This window comes from Lipophrys pholis, assembly GCF_963383615.2.
Source record: "Lipophrys pholis genome assembly, chromosome: 19".
Taxonomy (NCBI): Eukaryota; Metazoa; Chordata; class Actinopteri; order Blenniiformes; family Blenniidae; genus Lipophrys; species Lipophrys pholis.
In genome coordinates this window covers 8,512,626-8,534,210 of record NC_137647.1, presented here as the reverse complement: position 1 = coordinate 8,534,210, position 21,585 = coordinate 8,512,626, and the positions used below count along the sequence as shown (strand labels likewise).

Below are 21,585 nucleotides of genomic sequence, written 5' to 3'. Positions count from 1 at the left end.
CTCAATGTACCTGCTTTGTACACTCAAGATAGATTGTTAGAGTATTTAATGTGATTTTAATTAACCATTATATTTACCATAAATGTCCACCACACACCCACTTCAGCTTATAATATTGGAACAATGACTGCTGATAACGTCGCTCAGACGATAGTCAGTTTATTCAGCATTGACAACAGATAATCCATGAGTTGCTGTACTCACTCGTCATAAGCCACGTTTCCACAGAGCCCCTTGGTGCCGGTACGGGTCAGGTCGTAACCGGTTGTTGTGCATTTCCACTGACTCAGAACCGTTACCAACCGGTACCATTGGTAACCATTTCTCGCTACCCCTCCACTTGGGGTACCAGGCACAATGTGCCGGATATGAGGGGGAGGAGCTTCAACACTGCCGTCTGCTCATTGGTCCGTGACAACCGCTGTTCTCCCAGCAAGCAGCCATTTCCAATCAGTTCTTCTGCAGCAATCGGGTAACTTTTTTGAAAATGTCCTCCCGTTATGGCGTCACATCCTGCATGATTACGCAACCGTTCATAACCCCGCCTACATTTCAAACCGAACCCCGTGTAATGGAAACGCGGCACTGATATGGGTCTGGTTACGGATAGCCGACCCCACCCGGCCGGCACCGGCACCAAGGGGCACTGTGGAAACGAGGCTAAAGTTTGGCAAACTAACCAGATCACTGCAGAGGCTTTAGTAGCTGCTGAGCTCCATTAATGCTGGCTGGCTTTACTGTGCAGTTCAAGCAAAACAAATGGACTCACAGTGGTTTAGTGGTTAGCATTATCGTCTCAAAGACAGACTATCCTTGATTCCAGCCCAATCTTGAAGTACTTCCTGTGTGGCGGCGAATGTTCTTCCTTGGGAAGTGGCCGGCCTTCACATATCGTCAGCTGGGATTGGCTTCAGCCCCCTGTGATCCTCAGGTCAAACGCAACATATAACATTATTGAAGACAGGCTTAAAACATTTATTTTTGTAAAAGTGGAGCAGCGTTGTGTGATTTAAGAAACTGGTGTTAAACCACTACGCCGCCATGTGGCTCTGCGCCTCCTGTGATATATTCTGAAATTGTGCCTCAGTCTGCTAAAACACTGCTTGCTGAGGGCCCCTGCTGACTCGCGTGGAGTCGTGTTAGTTTGAGATTTGTCTTCACGCTCCGTGTCACTACTGGCAGAGCTTCACGTCTCTTTGGAGATCCACGCCTGCTTCTGCCAGTCAGTTCCTGTTGTCCATCTTGTTCACGTTGTTAAATGTGTCTGTTGCTTGGTGTCATTTTTTCTTTTTCTCCTGCCTCCACCTGACTACTACCCTTGGATTCTAAACCTTTTTGCCAGCTCACAGCCCCTCAGAGGGGGGGGGGGGAGCTGAGCGCTTGTACTGTATGTTGGTGTGTAGGGAATAGTAGCAGCTTGGACAGTGCTCAGTCAGAGGTCAGGAAAGGGACTGACAGCTTTCACATTCACGGCAGCGACTCAAAGGAACATCTGACTCCTGCAAATGTCACATCACCTCTTCAGCAAAGTGAAATAAAGGTGAGACAAACCAGCGGTATTGTTAGAAAACACCTGCCTGTACACTCTTCATTCATTCTGTCCTATGGTAGTTTATAATAATATAATCACATGTAATAATACAGCCAAAGTGAATTAGATGAAATGTTTATACGCATAAACGCAACAAAAAAGCTCAAACTAAATTCTAACAATGCCATCTCAAGCCTCTGTAAATAATAAAGAATATGAAGTGGGTTTTGTTGTGTTTTCTTCACAAACTCATTACCTATACTATCAATACAACTGGCTTTTCTCTGACCTTTTCCTCATGTTAAACAATTACAGATTGGATCGGTAGGAAGTGTGAGACACTGGCAACAAAGTTCATTCCTGCTGGGTAATTGTGTTTTTTTTTTCCAATCAAGTGTTTGTTGTTTTTGCATTTGTTTTTAATCAAGATGGAGTTATTACCAGACTATTCAAATCATGTGTTCAGGTCTGCTTGCACACTCAACGTTCGCTCAAAATCCCTCGCAACCCTCCGGCATATAAAATTGCATTCGTAGCCAATTTCATTCAGCCAACTGTTGTGTTAATCAACAAAAGCCACAAAAAAAATGTGTCATCCATACGCAGAACATTTTGTGTGTTATGAACACATTGTTTCTTTTCTGGATGGAGGCAGCGTTCTTTTAATTTTTTTTGCAAAATCAAAAGAAACAAATCTGGTGGGGGTCTTCCAGAAATCAGTGCTGGTGTAGGCTAGAGAGAGCACATGCATGGCGTGTGTGAGAGCGCCTCCTGCTCTCGCCGCTCCAAGGTAAAGGTCTCATGAATGATTTAAGGAGCTCCATGAATCTATTACAGCCACTCCTGAAAATCCCTGACTCGCTGCGCGTGAGGTCTCCGGAGCGTTTTCAATAGGTTTGTCTTTCAATTTCCACCTGATGGGTTTTCCTGGACTGAAGTGACTCTGAGTGTCATGAGAAATGACATGAAGGCAGAGGAAAGGGTTGGAGGGAGAGAAAAAAACAACGGCTTTTTTGTTTCTAAAGAAATGAGCACTGATGGCCTTTCTCTGGTTAGAAAGAGAACGTCTGTTGTTTTGTATCTGAGTGGGGCGAGAGGAACTTTATGAGTTTATAAGTTTGCATGTTCTCCCTGTGCTTACTCCAATTTCATCCCGCAGTCCAAAACCATACATTTGCGGTTATCTGAGTTCGTGTGTGTGTGTGTCTCTGATTTTGTTTGTCTTCATCATCCATCCATTCTCTCTTTGCAAACTTTGTCAAAAAAAACCAAAAAAAAAACAGTCCAACGACTTCATTCACCTTTCACCAAAATTTATTTAGATTTCATTCGAAAAATGACATTCACAAACATAGTGGACCTTTTACAAATCAAAATGACAAATTATAATGTTTATAGCGATGTTAACGTCTGACCAAATCATGCACACGTCGTGTTGCGTATGTCATGGGTACATTCTTCAGGGGTTTATACGTACATTCTGCAGTCTCGTGTTCAGCTGAATATGCAAACAGGATCCATTGCAGAAGATATCAAAGAGCAAAACAACAAACCATTGAGGTCATATTCCAGTTTTGAAGAACTTGTTTGTGTGTAGTAAGAAAAATGGATATACGAAATGGATTTCTTTCAGAAGGACGTCAGAAGTAAATGTAATTATTTCTTCTTGCCCTGATATAGCGTCATGTAAAAATCTTTCATTTCTCTGCACTTATTGAGAAACTCCAGGCAAAGAGGGACCGACTTGGAAAAATGACATGATATTTGGAGAGCTTGGTCTTGTTAACGGTATGCAACAATTGTGTAAACATCTTCAAAATTACAACTTGCAGGGAAAATCTGCTTTTCGTGTTTTATTTTTTTTTATTGTTTAAAAAGGTCACCTGTGAATTTAGGATGATAAGTCATTTAAAAATCCACTGAAAATGAAAACATTTGTTTTCATCTCACAGCAGCAATACAGACAAGAACAATCTCCTGACTCTAAACTATAATTTCACAATCAAAGGCAACGTAAAATAACAGCTTATTATCGTTACTATTTCAGCTTTAAGCATTTACAGCTCCAAACAAGCAAGAAGTTGAAACAGGTTTTTTTTTTTTTTTGTTCTTTTTTTTTATAGTACTGCAAACAAAGTGACCAAATGTGTTTAGTTTTATTCAAGGTTTGGAAAAAGAAGTCTCTTTACTTTGCATCAACATTATGTGGCAAATATTCCACAAAACCATTCAACTTGCCGTGAATCTGCAACACCAGATCTAAATTTCATTTTAACTAAAAGAAAAAAGGAAAAAAAGTGTGAAGAATGAATCCTGGGGCAACACATCAATACACTCACTTTATTATTATGTTGTGAAAGTGACCATATTTCATAACTGCTGCATTTTGTTTCTTTCCCATTTATTTCAAGGCTTTTTTTTGTTCTCGCCAGTTCATCACATCAATGCATTTAACTTGAAAATATATTACATAAACTATGAAAAACGATGTTTGAGTAAAGCATTGTACTGTACATTTAGAACCAGCACAACTTTTCAAATATGTGCCCGATGCTTTTGGTTCGAAAACCAGGCATACATAAGATAGTATTGAAGCATTACTCAAAGAGACAACCTCACACAGAGACTCTGTGAGAAATGAATCCAATGTCAAGTCTTTTTTAAGGTAGAAATTAAAAAAAAAAAAATTCAATCTTGGTACATATGATGTATCTTCGATGTATTTGAACATGTGTAAATAGCACACGAGAGCGTGACTTTAGAAGATTGAGATATACTTACACAACACTCTAGGGTGTGTCATTTCAATGAATACCACATTGTTCGGATGAAATCATGTTTTGAGAGCATGAAGTTTCCCTTGGTGCTGAGTTTTACGGCACTTGTCACAGCAGGACAAAGCTAGTAACTGTACTTTGCATATATGTTTCAAATGATACCAACAAAACTTGCCGATTGAGAAGCACCATTAATGACAATATTGCTATACCTAATATTTTTGCTTTTTCCTACACATGTATCTCCACATTACACACTTGAACACCCAGACAAATATTTATCTTTTTGATTTTTTTCATCTTGCTCAACAATATCAAGACTATAGTTCCTCAGAAGGGATATTTAACAAATCTTTCAGTTCTTTCAAAATTGTGCTATAATTCAACGTCACCCCCAGATGTAGTAATTATCAATTCGAGACAAAATCATGAATCAGAGTCACTGCGGGTCTTATACAGTGATTCCAAATCGATGGATGGCGGTAGCTTAGGCGCATCAGGCAAGAGGTGTCTCTCAATCAATGACATGAATTCAATGTCGGAAGTCAGAGGAAATAAGAAAAGACCACAGCCCAAAACACTGATTCCTAACTCCAATTAAAGGAATGAGTTATAATGTGATGGCTCACTCATTCTGCCTGGATACATATTCAGTCCAGTAATTCATTTTTGGTCAGTTTTGTCTGGTCCTTTATTCATATTTAATGTTCATTAAGACAAGAAGATGGTTTTCTTTCTTTAACAAACCAGGTTTTTGTAGACAAGAACTAAGAATTGTTTTTTAAAAGTTTCTCATATATTCCATATTTATTCTTGTAAGCCGCTAACAACATATCTGTGGCATAACAGTGTTATTAGCACTGTCTGAAGTCTGGCTGTATGGTGGCTTTTAGCACCCAATGTTGGATTATCACCAGGTCTAGTCCAGGATTAGGAGCCTTTCTGTAGTTTGCATGTTTGTTTGCCAGTGTTTTCTCCTGGTAACCCCAAAACATACGTCTGAGATTAATTTGTGACTCTAAACCTTTGTATTAGGTGTGCATTTGATTGTAAAAACTGTTGGACTGTCCAGAACCTTTTTTCCACATTCAACTGGGACCAACTCCTGTGAGTCTAATGTGTGTCCAGCTGTTGAGAAAATAGATGGATGAGTCCAGGGACAATTATTCTTTGCATGCTTTCCTCTGTATTTTTTCTTCCATATAATACCCTACCTCTCTGAATTGGTTTATTCTTTACTTTCAATTCACAGATTGCACTTGGTTTTAAAATTAGCTCAGTAAAGATGTTTTTTTTTGTTCTTTGTTTTTGGCACCTGGGTGCTGTTTCATCATCATCCCTTAGGGATGCACAAATGAATAATTTATTACAGCATTTTTTTGGGGGGGGGGGGATCTATAGCAACACAGACGCACCACAGATATTCCTGATTTCCAATGAATGCAGAACCATGAAATATACAGTACGTATGGACTACAGATTTATGCCATGGACTCATGCCCCTCTTGACCAATGGCATTTCTGATCATGTCAGTATATATCTGTGATTAAAAAAAAAAAGGAAAAGAAACTCAAGAAAAACGTCCTACATGTAATTGCTTGAAAGAAGCTCCTTGTTGTCGATGAAAATGACTTCAGCAACTTTCATGTTCAGTAAACAAACAAAATGGACAAAACAAAAGAGATTTTAATTCTTTTTGCAGGTGTTTGCTTTTTCTACTTGAACATATAAACAGAGATAATGTAAATTATTCATCCATAATCAACATATTGATAAAATCCAACCGTAATCTAGCAAAAACGTTTTGAAAAAAAAAAAAGTACTGGTCTGGAAGACGACTTGGATTTCTTAATTATTCAACGAGAACATCAGAAAAGAAAAGTTTTCAAAACTGTGATTAAAAGATTGTCCATTCTTTTTTCTGAGGTTTTTCACCATTCTCTGAAAGGCTGTATGAATATCTCTCCAATGGAAACTAATCAGGTTCAAACTTTTCTCTTTTAGCTTTGGAAAACATGGTTGCAGTAACAACAATAATAACACAATCAAAATCAATTGCTTTTGGAGAAATTGCAGCAATTATGCTTGCAATTACAGTTATTAGAAGTATGCTTTTATATTTTTTCTTCACTGATTTCTTTTCAGTTCTCAAAGTGGCAGAATGTAAGACGGTATTTAAAGGGATAAAACACGGAAAACCACTGGCATCATGTGTCATCTTTTTCACCAGATCCGCTCTTTACATCACCTTTGGCTAATCAAGGGTGTCAGGCTCAGCGTCCATGCAAGTCTCCCAGGGGTTGCGGGGCATGTGTGGCATTGAGATGAGGAGCAGGGCGCCTCCACTGAGGATGAGGAGGGTGAAGGAGGCGCAAGCGCAGGTGAAGGACCAGGAGTAGTAGTATTCAATCCAGATGGTCTCGTCACTGTCGATCATGCGCTTGACAGACTGACGCATCACCTCGACAGAGATGATGATGCAAAGACCTGCATGCCCCCCCCAAAAGAAATGGAGAGCGGGTTAGAATGGACATCAAGGACGAGGCCTGTGGCCCAGAAACTGTGAAAATCCTGTACACAAACGGCTATTGTTAGTATTAGAAAATAACTGCAATTGTTTTTGCACCTCAGTTGCACATCATTCTGAATGTATATATATATATATATATATATATAACAGAGCATTGAGATCATAATCATTCCATTAAAAGAATAACAGTATCTGCTGTTCCTATTCTGTCTAACCAAGATAACAAAGCACAAATCTGGTAACTGAAAATTAAGAGAGGTTACAATATTATTATACAGAAAAATACAAACAAATTCAAAACAGAGTGGGAGGAAGTAGAAAGTTGTTAAGTCTCACCTTTTTTTCCCACAATTTATTGAAAAGTAATCTAATTTATTGTGACATATACCCTTGATGTACAGCATCTATTCTGAAAATGTGCAGAGGAAATCAACTTGTGCGACTCCCTATGATGTAAACGTACCTTTATGCTTCGTCTTCAATCATTTCATATTTTAACCGTCACCAAATGGAGCAAAATTACATTTCAGGTTCTTCCTGATTTGTTTAGTACAGATTGAAGTGATTAAACCTGAGATGGAATAAGCTTTCCAAAGCAGACGCTTTGTTTATCGCATTTATGTTTTCAAAAGTGTTTGATTAAATCTGTTTCCAATTCATACGAGATGACAGTTTTTTTTTCAACCTTGTAAAAAAAAAAAGTGGTGCTAGGTTTCAGCTCACACTCATGACAGATATTTTATCACTTCTAGACATTTCAAATCGTCACCCAGCATTAGAACAGCTCTGCTTTGACACCTCAAAACAACACACACAAACACACACACGAAAAAACAGCTTTGTCAGCTCCAGTAAATTAGCCTAACTGCTTTTAATTAATTTTTACTATGAGAAGTGCAAAATGATGATGGTAAAATTCTACTTTGTTTCAGACGAAGCCCGACCTCTACTACTCGTCTTCTGCTAGATCTGACCTGCGAAGGCGAAGAACATCCCAGCAGGCCGTAGCAGGTAGTCCCGCCCCTTCCCGAAGGAGAAGACGACACACAAGGTGCCCAAGATCATGAAGAACAGGCTGAAGATGGCAATGGCTGCAGCTGAGATGTTGTACTCTGAAGGGAGGAACAGGAGAGAAGAAGAGTGAATCAAGAAAAAGAGAGACAGAAAGTGCATGTGATGATTAATTGAGATAGTCGGCGAAAGAGGCATTACGGCTTACGTTGTAATTATTTCAATATTGCACTCAGGCAAGTTATGACACAGACGATCAGCCTCTAAATTAGCGCCACTTTAAAAACAACAGTCATTTATCCAGTCTGGCAATGACGGCGTCTGCATGACAGATAAGATGCTGCAGGCTTATAACGAGATGATGATAATGTGTCTCTCTCCCTTCACCGCCTCCCCTTTTGTCTGCTTTTCAGATAAAGATAATCTAGTCTTTCCCTCTCTGTAACACTCCAGCTGTGACAGAAATGATCCTCAGAATATCCCATTCCATTTCGGCACCCCCGGCGGCGGAATAACGCCGAGTGTAAAATAACCCTACAGTCAGTAGGGTTCAGTACAGTCCTGTGCAGGTCAGACTTATTCTGTTTGAGCACTTTGAGTGTCGGCGTGTCTGAAAATTGTCTGGGAGTGTCCGCGTGGCCTTTACTCGCTCCACTTGTTTCTCTGTCTTGTCCCATCTGCAGATTTACTGGCTTCCCAGGTTTACATATTAATTTCTTGCATTTTATTCTGGAATTTTCATTGCTGCTTGAGATAATTTCTCTTACTGATTTATCTCTTCCCCACTTTTATAAATGAAATGGAACGGTAAATAATTAGCACAAATGAGTTCAAATCCCGGCTGGACCGCTCTGTATGGAGTTCGCCTGTTCTCGATATGGATGGCGAGTATATTCTGGAAGACGGTTAAATTGATGAGGTTCCCTTGTTTGTGTGAAATGTTGCAGTAATGCCAGGATGCCAGCAGATTAAATGATTAAATGAAAAGAACAAAGCCAAGTCAGTGAAGAACAAAATATCATCCTAAACTCAAACAACAGGAGGCAGAACCAAACACTAAGAGAAAAGCAGCTTAACTTATAAAGCTGAAGGCTGGGATACAGCCAGAGGACGAGACAGCAGATGAAACAGACACTCCTTTTGTTTGATTGGAAAGTCACAAGCCAGTGTTGAAGGTGCATGTCGCCAGCGTATCGGAGTGTGTAAAGTAAAAACTTTACAATAAACCCACATCATAGATTAAAAACAAATAATATTGTAGGCGCTGTTGTTTACGGTAAGTGCACAAGCAGAATCATTTGAATCTGTTCCTGATTCTAGCCTAGAAACACTCTGATCTTTGTCATTTATATGCTTCTTTGTGACCGGACTGTCCTTCTCTTTTGTCTTTACTGTAATGCAGACTTACAGCCTCACAGTGACAGGTGGCTGAGACACAGAGGAGGGGACGGGTTAATCGATGAAGGAGCCTTAAACACACACATGCACTCAAACGCATTCACGAAAGAAAACACAAGGGGATGAGACGCAGCTGTGACTCAGGGATATCAGACGAGAGACTGAAGAGAAAATTACTGTAACAGATGCAATTCAAATAAACTCTACACAAGTGGGAAAAACTGGAAACGAGGCGGTAGTATATTACTGAAAATCACAGATTGCCATATTTTTTCAAATTCAGAACAATGAAACAATAAATTTTGCATCCGTGTTGTTTATATTTTTAAAGGTACACTAGGATGTAAACATTACGGGAGGTTGTGGACCAGAAGGAGAAGCCATTTTGCTTACAAATCAACAGGTTTTGCCGTTCAATTCCCACCTTCCCCTGTCACTGTTCTGAAGGGGGAAAGATTGCTCCCAGTGGTGGGCGAGCACCTTGCATTGGAAACTTCACGACACATGGGTGACTGTGCCCAACAGTGTGAAGTGCTTTGAGACTGCTGCAGCAGTAGAAACACACAATATAAGTAAAGTCCATTCACTGTGTCAGGAAGTGTTTTTATTACTGTTGTGGCAACCGATATCTGTTTACACACTGGGATTATAGGGAAATGCCATTCTTGTGGAGACAAAAAAGCAAACCCTTGCGAGAAAAATTGGTCAAAGTTAAAAGTCAGACTAAGGTTATAGGGTTCGATTAAGAATTAGATAACTAGTCGTTGTGACAGACGTTAATGTGTATCAGCAGGAAATGAATTGAAGTCAAAACAATGTCCCTGCAAGGAGTCCTATTGATACTTCCCACAAATACACGTTCCTGTTGACTTTGCACGTGTATGCAAATGACGATATTCACAAAGTTTCCTTCATAGATTTCGCCCGAGCGTGACTGTAAAACTGCAATTCGACTCTTTATCTAAAACTTTGACAGCGATCCGTAACCGTCTGCTTTCATGACAGTGTGACTGTGTGTTCTTCTGTTTCTATCACTAAGCCCAAAGCCTCGGCGAGAAAACATGTGAACAAAGGAGCTGTGTCCTGGAAAATACATCTCCTTTGAAAATCGCTGCCTCACTACAGCAGGGAAGATAAGAAGAGGATAAAATCAGAGGACACAGTCACAGATTAATTTTTTTTCTTATCTGACATGACAAATGGTGTGGGTTCTAGAAGTGTTTATATGAAACTTCACATCATTATTTAAAAGAATAAAGGCGAGTCAGGCTGTCCCCATACTACGTAATCACAATTACCGTTGCCTGCGGGATATGTGAGGATATATCCCCATGTTTTCTTGATTGACGGTACACTTTTGTTCCTTTCACATCGCTAGTTATATATTTTTTCCTCTTGTCACCGACAGGCAGTTGGGTGCTGTTGCAACATATGGTCTATGTTTCGGGGAGATGAGGCACCCACCTTTCTGGGTCTTGACTTCAAAAACTTCGGCTTCCTCCCCCGATGTGAAGTGTTTGAAGTAGGAACAGTTCTTTTCTGTGGAAGAACACAAGAAGGGCGACATGGGGTAAAGACAGAGGGGATAAGAGAGAGAAAGAGAAGGGGGAGATCAAACACAGGCTCAGGTTGCATTCGCGTGTGTCTGCACTATTAAAGAACGTAATTTAAAATCTCCCAGAGGAGCCTGTTGAAACACTCGCACATGTCCATACCGCAAAGAAGCACACATGAAAAACCACATATATTTATTCCAGAATCTATTCAAGACTATAAAAATAATAATGTTAGTATTATATAATTGTTCAAAAAGAAAGCTTGTTTTACATGTAGCATGTAGCATTTAGCATTTAGCAGTCCAAAATTATTTAATCGGCACACTTTCCTTAGCACCTTGCATTTTATGCATGTACAATTCATACGTTTATGACAGAAACTATTGTCAAAAGATGAATCCATGAATTAAGTGAACTCCAAATGAATATCAAATTCACATTTACATTCTATGGCTGTAGCGCCTCATTTGGTTTCATCATTAGTAATGCACACATACGTGTTCTGTCAATGCTAGCTTTGTCTTATCATCGTTACAATTATCGTACTGCATGTACAAGCATCATAATTAGTCGCAGTAATTACTGTTATTATAATTCAAAACCCCTCATAAGCGTATATGTCAAATTCCTAATAATTGCTCCATTACACCAATACAGTGTGTTCAGTTTCATGCATGCTTGATTGTCTTGTCCAGTGATCCTGCACATGTTGTCGGGGTTGCTGTTGCGACGTTGAGCCTAACCGCACACTCAGACGGTGCATAAATAAAAGGAGCTTTTAATGATGGCGTTAAAGTCCAAATAAACAGAACAGAAGGTGAAGCATCCAGAAAGACACACTTCGATTCGATCTTGTGGAACACGGAGTTGCACACAGTCAGGTGTTTGGCAACTTTCAATGCATAAGAGACTTCAGGATGAATTTTCTGTAGTCAGTTTCAGATCGATCTCTCCACAGTCTGGCAGTAAAGTCCAGCCTCCAAGATGACAACGCTTGACTCTAAACATACGAGCCATTTCAGGACTTTAACAAACAAGAGCCTCCGGAGGTAGTCTGTGATAATCCCCGCTCTGTAGAGTTCAAGCATCCAATAGACCAAACAACAGAAAACAGGACAGAAGAAGTTGTTTGCCAGCTTTGCTTCCCATCCCACAAATCCATGTTACTTTGCATGTGGCGCCAATCAGGAGGAAAGTGAACACACTTTGTAAAAGATGAATAAGCTTCACTGACACATTATTATGGCAAAGAGAGAATTTACCAAACAAACATGTCCTGCCCAGTTTTAATTTGAGTGCTTTAAAAGATTTGACTTTACATAAAAACACAAATAACTAGTGAAAAAACACAGACCAGAAGTCTGCAATGACCAAAAGAGCCATTTTTAATCACATTCCACCAAATGAAATCCATTTGGAGCCACAGAACATGTTTAACATTTAAACTGAAGATAACACAGTGCATCAAGTTGTAAAGCTTTGCCATATTTACAAAAAGTGTCTTATCTTATGAATTTCCATGAGTACAATGAAGAAGGGTGAAGATTTTATGAGATTTTTTTTTTTTTGCTGAGTTATTGTGGTTTCACTTCTTTCAATAAATACTCATTTTGTTTGACATGTTTTGACTTTTTTTTTTTGTTATCTTTTCTTAATGCTTAATATTTTAGAAATGTAAACAGTTTTATCTATTCAAGTCATTTTGGTCTTTATTTTTTTTTAGCTATATATTTTTTCTAGGTGTTTTTCCTTTTGGCCCTTTCTGGCAATTTCAGCTAATTTGGATGTTTTTTCTTTACACATGTCTGTTTTAACTTTTTTTTGGTGGGGGTGACAATTTTCTAAAACCTTCAACCTTAAAGATATGAGTCATTTTGAAAATGAGTCTCATGTGTAATCAAAGATGTTTATTTCTACCAAATGTTGCTAAAACCTTTAGGGAGCCACTACAGGAAGGCTGTAGAGTCACATAAACTTAACTTGATATATTTTAAGGATATTTGAATGAAACTGAGTCTTTTTCATAATCTGATCTCTCCTTGGAATGCACTTTGTTGTTTTCATGCTCAAATTAGTTTTACGCAGCTCAGATTGAACATCTTCTAAGTCAAAATTTCATTAGTTATCAGTAACAAAAAAGAAGGAGCCTGATTTAGTCACAATTCTTTTGTACCCACAATCCCTGAAAATGTGTTTGAGATGTGTCACTCGGTCATTAAATCCATGCACATACTGCATCTTTCTCACTTCTACCCTGGAAAAGAACCAGCATGCACAACTGTTGCCGTTCCTCTTTGGCTGTTTAATCACAGTATGCTCAACACCCCCTCCAAATCACAGCAGTGGTCTGTGACTTGCCATCATCTTAAAATAAACTTAATCCAACGTCTTCCACTGTCCTCCACGCCAGCTCTAGTCATGCTTGGGGAATCGGTTTGTTCCCGTTTCCATGCAGGAGCGAGGTTTTTCTGCCCTTTGCTCCCTTAAACTCCTGTCCTTTTGACCACAATCTTCAATATCGCCTCATTGCCGGAGAAAAATGATTTCTGGGTGCCGTCATTTCCCACACATCCGTCTATCTATTTGCTTTTTGTAAAGGCAGCTGGGCAGAGGAGGGGTGGCGAAGACCCAAAGGCCAAGTGTCCCTCACTTTCTCCGCTCACTATTTTCTCCCTGAGATTAAACCCATAAAGCAGACATGCGGGTTTTCTGTCCATGCAGACATGGTGTGTGTGCGTGTGCGTGTGCGTGTGCGTGTGCGTGTGTGTGTGTGTGTATGTGCGCGTGTGTGTGCTCCCAGCAACAGAAGAGCTGTTTGTTACCCAGGAAGAGAAAGAATCACTAAAGAGGTAACCTAGCAACAGGCTGCTGCAGGTCTTGGCCAGTCCTATCTATTTACACATGTAAAAGCATATCAAGAGGATTGCGTGCGTGTGTGTGTGTGTGTGCGTGTGTGTGTGTGTGTGTGCGTGTGGATTGGTACATTTGTGCTAAAGAGAATTGGAGGCAGGGTCATAGTGCAGCGTAGATCTGCAAATATATTATTTTCATTAGTCTTCTCTCATTAGGTCTCTGTACCTCTGGGGCTCTGTTGTTCTCAGCTAATATGTGTTTGGATTCAGCTTCACTCCAGTCTCTGTAAAGACTTGCATTTTCCAACCACCGAGACAAAAAATATCCGCAGTTTAAACATGCTTGGAAAGGCTTTGTTTACTCCGTCATGGTTAATTAAGGGGAAAAGATCTCGGAAGTGGTAAAAGCAGTTCAAACCTTAGATATTGACTGATTAAGTCATTAATTCGACATAGTAGTTTTCACAGCTCGGGTACAATAAGCTTTGTAACGTGGCTGATTTTTACAGACTACAAAGAGCAATCCAGATAAAAGCTAATGATTCATGCAAACGTCAATAAAATGATTTAGTTTGATTTAGTATTTTTCTTGATGCAGTGCAATGGTAGTTATCCTTTAAACAAGAATGTATATAATCAAGGAAATGCATTAAAAAAAATTATTTATAAAAATCAATCGTTGATTAATTAGATGTCTTAATATTTGTATTCTTGTCTTATCTACTCACTAATTCAAAAATGGAGAGGGAAAAAGTTGAGCCGGGCTGCCAATTCTTATGGATTTAACAATGAAACGATGCCTTCAAACAACACATCCTTTTTTCATAAGGTGAGCATCAAGTTTGACCTGAATGCTGAACTTCACATATAAATATAGTTTAGACTGTTCCTTTTATAGGCCATAATCCACAGACTAGGATCTTAACCACTCTGTTGCTTCTTCTTCTTCTTTTTTTTTTAGGTTGCTCGAATAGCTTGGATCAATATGAATTTCACGGTTTCCTCGTAGGCGGTGACTGTCACTCTACTGCTTGAAAGAATATATATTGTTGTGACAAGTGCACGAAATAGCATGAATACAACGTAAACACCCTTATTTAATGACGAGAGTGAAACACGGTGCCGGGAAAAGGTTAGAAACAGCTCTGGCGTGATGGCAGCTCTGACCAGTGAACATCCAGCGAGGAGGAGAACATCTGGGTGCGTGTCATTGACCTTGCAGTCCAGCTAATGGGGAGATTTAGTTCCAGGGGAAGAGTGATTAGAACGCGGTATCGCCTGTCATCTTAGTTTCACCTCTTTCCATTAAACTCAGCTTCTGCTGCCTTTGCTCTTTGATGTGCGGCTCTTGATTTGCCCTTTCCCCATTCTCTATCCTCCTCGTTTCACCTGTCGTTATTTCAGTTTCTCTTATTCTCCTCTGTCTTTTTTTCATTTCCTTTAACAACCCTTCTTGTGTGTCCAGTCCTCCGCCCACTCATTATTTCAAAGTTCAGAAGAAAGCTAGCTCATTTGTTGCTGTATTTCCATCTTTATTGAAGCATGTTAATCCTTTTTTTTTTTTTTTAAAGGATTGTTGTCTTTTTGAGCCGCACAGAATGTCCAAACAATTTTTGGGTGAATGTGAATAGGATGCGTGGTGGTGGTATTCGAGTAGCTCTGATAACTAGGACACAACAGCACCGCGCGGGTGAGTCCTCATGAGCCCTTGTGATTCTGCCTCCTCCCCGTGAAAAAATGGAAAACAGAAAAGTTCCTCAGCCGGTAACCGATAGCGGCCGTTTGCGATGAGTTTTTATTGCGTATCTTTAATGTACTTATTATGGAATGACTCAGTGCAATTTCAAAGCGCCGGCTTGTATTTTGAATGCCAAAAGTCTTGTGCACAGCGCTGGCTTCGCACTCCAAGAAAGAAGCCGGCAGATCGTCGAGAAAAACAAACTGGGCTGAGAGAAAGTGACAATAGCAGTTCAAGGTGACATCTGTGTTTGAATCGGGGGCACCAGCAAGGCCTTGTGTTGTAGGGGGGGGGGGGGGGGGGGGCAGAAGAAGGTGGTACACTTTGTGGGGTAGAAAATAGGATGCTTGATTACTTGGAGGCTCCGAACCATTTTTAGTAATCATGCTCTCTCTTTTGCACACATACCACATGTGTAGGAACACACACACACACGCACACACACACACGCACACACACACGCACACACACACGCACACACACACACGCAAAAGCACTATCTACGCTCTTTATTTCCCAGCCGAGCTGCATGATGATGTGATCCATAAAGGCTTTGTTTGATTTTTACAGCACTCAAGCTGTCATGCGTCGTTTGTGGGAAGCTAATTTCAAAAGTCATTTGGGTTCACTGCCTTGCAGCCGTTGTTATGAGACCTTTGCACAAAAACAGTGTGATTGTGCTTATATGAAAACGTGGTTGCGTACGATCCTCTTCACGACTGACTCCCCCTCTGTTTGGGAAAATGCAAATTTGAGTTATTAAGTCCAATCACCGCTGCTTGCTCGGGTATAATTGTTCATCACGGATGTAATCTGTTACACCGCACTCACCTGCAACCCACTTTTTTTTTTCTTTATCTTTCTTTTTTTTTTACACCAGTGTGCTTTGCTTACACTCAACACATCCAATTGAGGAACGCATAAAGTGTCTCTGGTGCGGTGGTATCAGCCAGTCAGCCACTCTGTTCAGCTCTAAATTAGTGTGAGAAAATACATTAGAGCCCCGTTTGCCTCCTGAACGTCATCGGCTTTCATCCTACAGTATAAATTAAAATCTGCCCGTGTTGTTGAAGTGTTTGAGACCAGTGCTTTGCTGCTTGCTTCAATGGATTCAAATTGATTAAAGTCTGCATGAAGCTAAATTCATTTCACTTTCTACATAGTTTATCACATGTTGTAAAATGGTTCAAGTTCTGTATTGACAATTAGAATTATATTTGGAACTACTACAAAACTTAGTACAAGACTTTAAGGTTTACTGTGCTCATAGTTTACTTTTGCCCTTCACTTTCTAATTGTACAACATCAGAGCTGCTGTCTCTCTCTCTCTCGCTCTGCCATTTCGCCACTCATGTTTTTATAGTATATTGGTCCCGAATTAACTCCATCAGCAAGTAATATTATTATTATTTGTTTCTATTCACTGTGACAGTGACATATTTGCAGCATGATAATTGTTCATTTCTGGCTGCATGTTTTAAGTTTCTCTCAGAAGTATTTCATCTCTCTTTTTTATTACTGTATAAATCAATGTTAGGGACCACCGAGGACAAGATCAGAGAGCGCTTTTCTTAATTCACAAGAGGAGGCAAGTATTTAAACATTTCTTTTTGTTTTGCTTTATTTTAGTTGGTTATTTTTTCAGGTATTTGGCTATTTATTTCCTTGACCTGAAATCTGTCCTTTTCTAATGCCTCACATATGAAAAACAATGTCTGTACATTATCCACATTACATTTATTAAACTCTCTTTTTACTTGAAGAGGATTCAGAGATCTAATACCTGAATTTTCGTAAACTTTTTGTTTTGCATTGGTAAAATGTGTTTAAATAAAAGTGTAAATAACATGTGATCTGAATTCTGAGGTTGACCCATTTCACAGTTTGTCATTGTTCCGATTCACAAGGTCACGGTTTGAGCATTGCAGCAAAGGTTATAAAATAGCCCTTTGAAGGCCATTCTGGCTGTTTCTGCTGTTTGAGCATCAAACATTTACCTTAAAACAATCCCTGGCAGCGAAAAGAGTCTGGCTGCTTGAAGTCTGTTTTATCATCGGTGTTATCAGGTCACTTTCCTTTTCTTTTCTTTCTTTTTGTTTCCAGTTTTGTGTCTCAAGGTCATCCATTCATCTTGGAATCAGTCAACATGGGAGAAAGCCACTCAGCAATAAAAAAAAGGGCACGGTTAATTTTAATTTATCTAAGAATTTAGAACATTAGAAAATGTAAGAAAATTTTTGTAATAATGGCAATTTAAAATGAAACACACTCATGGAGAAAGGCACTTAAACTACTTAAATACAATAAAAGAACATGTTTATTTTCCTAGACTCAACATCTTACCTGATGTCATGTTCACGTTGCATAAAAAGACAGCACGATGGACGACAACCAAAAAAAAGAAAGTTCACTGAATGCCTCCTGACGGCAGCAGGGTCACAAATGGAGAGAAATGGGCTTGTGTAACTAAACCTATTAAGTTTGATGTGGGAGTAAAAATGGCAGAGCAGCCACGCACAGGAAAAAAACCCAAAACTTTTTATATATAATCATGACAGAATTACTCATATCCTCATTAACCTAATGTGGAAACATCATAGTTCATTTAGAGATGTATTCTTGGGAGTCTTTGAAAGTACAACTGATGCTCCTCTAAAAAGATTGTAAGATTTTAGGAGGTGGAAGCCTGGTACATCAAGCCGAACTCCCATCGCCGCACAGAGAAACAAGCCCTCGACAAGTTCAGTCTGTCAGGAAGGTTCTTTTCTAGTCGATTTTGTCTTCTTTTTTTGAATTTTTTTTATGTTGTGTTGAGTAGCAGAGAAGCGTTTGGGATTCTGCACAGTTACAGTGCTCCTGTCAGGTTATAACGGGATCGTTCATAATACTGGAGTTGTGAAGCTGCCAGCCTTTTCTACAATCCACAGGTGACTGACATGTCCATGAGGAGTAAAATCTCCAGTGCTGTCCATTAAAAAAAAAAAGAAAAAAAAAGAAAAAAGTAGTTTTCTATCCACTAAAAAGCTCTTCTATGACTTGGTTTTGTTCTTTTTCAAAGTGCCACATTCCTTATGACAGACAGCCGTCCCGTCTCACCTCTTGTCTCTCTGTCTCCACCAGAATGTGACACATAAAAGTTTGCATTGTAATGCCTCTCCTCACCATAACCCCTCCTGTCCTTGTTCTTTGGACACCGCCCTCTCTCTTCCTCCTCGTTCCTGCCTGTTCACCCAAGCAAACGTGTGCTTTCTTCTCTCTATCTCCTTCATTCCTCTCGAGTCTCCCAGGTGTACTCTAACTCATGAGCTGGAGCGGGAAGCCACACTTCATTAAGACCTGTACTGATCCTGTGGTGCTGGAGCCGGGGGGCTAACTCAATGACAGAGGCAGAGTGAAATCTCTCAGTCAGGCTGCGAGGCACGCACACACAGCCAGAGGCCAGCGAGACACCGCTCACCCCAAGGCTCGCTCTGTTCAAAGAGTGTCTGTAATTAAAGCTACAAGGCTATTTTGGAGGGAGAGACTTTTAAATGTAAGGCAAAAAAAATGCTTTTCGCTTGATTTTTCAGAATTCCTCTTTATGCAATGTCATGTAAGAATGGAAAACAACTCGAAGATTGAAGATTACCTTTTGCTTTGACGTATTCTGGTCTACAGCTTTTAACCCCCCCACCCCCCACCCCACACACACACTTTCTTATGTATTGCATGCAATTAGGCAACGTCTTTCCATATTGGGTGTTTTTTTTTTCTCATTGTGCAAAACAAGGTCTACCAGTGGCATCAGAAAATGCACTTCATAGGAGATACTTATCGTTTGATCAAAGCCAGTCGCAAATCTGCTTTGACACAGTGGATCAGACGTCACATAAGATGTAGGAGTTAAACAGCACCTTATGATCTTGCAGTTTAGTTTAAAGTGAGTCAGACGGTACAACTGACAACTGATATGACACTTCCTGTTAGATAGAAATACATGGGTTTTTTGTTGTGAGGTAAAATATTAATTTCTTACTGTACACTGGGAGCTGATAAGCCCAGTCAGCGCAGATTTGTGTTTTTTTGTCATTCGAGCTGTGAAGTATAGTACATATACTTATATATATATATAAGTATATATACTCCTCCATTACGCACTTGACTTCTGCTGCTTGAGCATCTTTAATTGGCAGTCTGTTCAGTGACTTCCTCAGTTGGAGATAATGATAGTTCACTGAGAAACTGGTCATAGAACTGTCAAGCATTCACTCCAAACACGAGCCGACACGAGTTCTATTGGTGCGAAGGCACACGCATTTGCCATCACATGCCAACATATGTGCTGCCATGTGCCGCTGTGTGTGCGAGGGGACAAAACACAGCGACGCAAATGTGGAAACCGCTGACCAGCGCTGCCGCACACTGACAATGGAGCTTCATTCCTTCTTTGACTTCATTAGTTCCACCGAGATTGTTTTTAAAAGATTCTTTTTTCCAAATGTTAATCCATTGATATTTCAGCTTTTGATGTAGGATAAACGGGGGAAAAGAACAACTTTCAAAGCTAATTAAAAATGCACTTTGATTTTCTATGCTTTGTCTGTTTTTTTTTTGTCTCGCAACAGACAATACTTTTCTTGTAAGGAGAAGAAAATAGAAACTGTTGCTGCACATCCAGGAATTTTTTTTTCTCCCCCCAGCCTGTTCGCACCAGAATATATGGCGTAATCAACCAACGCATGCTTTTCACCTTGACATGCGCCAAGCACAAAAACAGTTTCATATCCAAGAGGAAAAGGCTCCATACCTCCAGGTAGGTTGATGGGGCCGCAACCTTTGCCCTGGGGGTCCTCCTCCACAATGAAGATGGTCTTCTTGCAGAGCCTCCAGAGGCCAAAGTGAGCCGCCTCACAGGTGGCGTTGAGCTTCTCCACTCGGGGGCTGAGCACAGCCCAGTGGTCGGTCACCACCGCCGCCAGCATCGCCGACATGCCGACCACAATGACAACGGATGTGATCTTGACCTTCGTTGCTTGCTCCTCAAACATGTTCCTGCTTGATGAGTGTGTGTGTGTGTGTGTGTGTGTGTGTCCACGCGCACGTGCACGTGTTTGCACGCGTGTGTATATGCGTGGGACCCCAGCAAGTCCTTGACGTCGGATGCTGACTCCGGAGGTTCCTCTCCTCTCGTCTCGTCTAAAGCTTTGCGCTGGTAGCCTCTCCTCTCCTGCTCTCCTGTCCAAAGCTCTTTCTTCCTCTGCCTTTTGCCTGGTGGTTGGTAAAAAAAAAAAGGGGGCCAGATAACAGTGCCCTAGATTCTACCTCGCTCCTCTCTTCCTCTCCCGCCCAAGTTGCCTTTGGTGAGCTGAGGCCATTCAGCCTCAAGATGAAGTCGTTCTAGGGTTTGTTTACATCTTATACACGTCTTCCTACACCACTGCCATGTTTACTGGAGTCGGCTCAAGCTTGGACACTTTCATTTAAAGTTTATATAAAGTCCATTCGCTGTGCATATTCCACTCGGACACGACTGACTACAGCATCAAAAGCGATCTAATCAAGTCCTCCAGCAAAGTTCTGACACAAGCTATTCAATATTTTAAAGTCGTGCCAAACGCTGATCAAGCTGTCATTTAACTGGAACGTTCTCTGTCGGATCTCTCTCATATTCTTATTCAGTCCAATCCATTCGAAGCTCAATTGTCTCAGGCGCGTGCCAGGGGACTCCTGGGTGGGGAGATTTCCTTTATTAGTTGTCATCTGATTGAGCTGATCTACTTATTCAGCCAATCAGCAGTCACGGTTTAGGACAAGGGTCCCACCTGATGCCGGCAGATGATCCAGATTCAGATGGATAGAAAAAGGCTTGAGACATGACATCTCTAACCACAAAGATTTACTCCTCTCGTAAAGCTGAAACATGTCAGTTTTTGGCAGTATTTATGATTTGTTATTGATATTATGTTGCATTTCAGAACTGTATGCATTTTTGTATATCAATTAGTTTTAAGGCTCATTTTATTTAATCAACTTGGGTATAAAAATCGAAGATCTAGAAAACCCACAGGTGGCTGACGTACTGCATGGAAAAATATTTACATCAGTCTTTTTTTTTTTTTTTTTACTATTCATGCGCTAACACATTAAAAGAGATCTATTTTTAGGCACAATTCTGATGCTCTTAATCAAATAAGATCACCTATCATCCAGCT

General features: G+C 40.2%; 1 protein-coding gene across 1 annotated transcript; it reads right to left on the bottom strand.

Annotated features, from left to right (window-relative positions):
• Positions 1-6,563: 6,563 nt before the first annotated feature.
• On the bottom strand, positions 6,564-20,421 carry cacng1b (calcium channel, voltage-dependent, gamma subunit 1b; the record flags this gene model as incomplete). Its single annotated transcript, XM_080488628.1, has 4 exons — positions 6,564-6,796; positions 7,814-7,951; positions 10,713-10,787; positions 20,181-20,421. 4 exons carry the CDS (start codon positions 20,419-20,421, stop codon positions 6,564-6,566), a joined length of 687 nt encoding a protein of 228 aa, XP_080344754.1.
• Between the last annotated feature and the right edge of the window lie 1,164 nt (positions 20,422-21,585).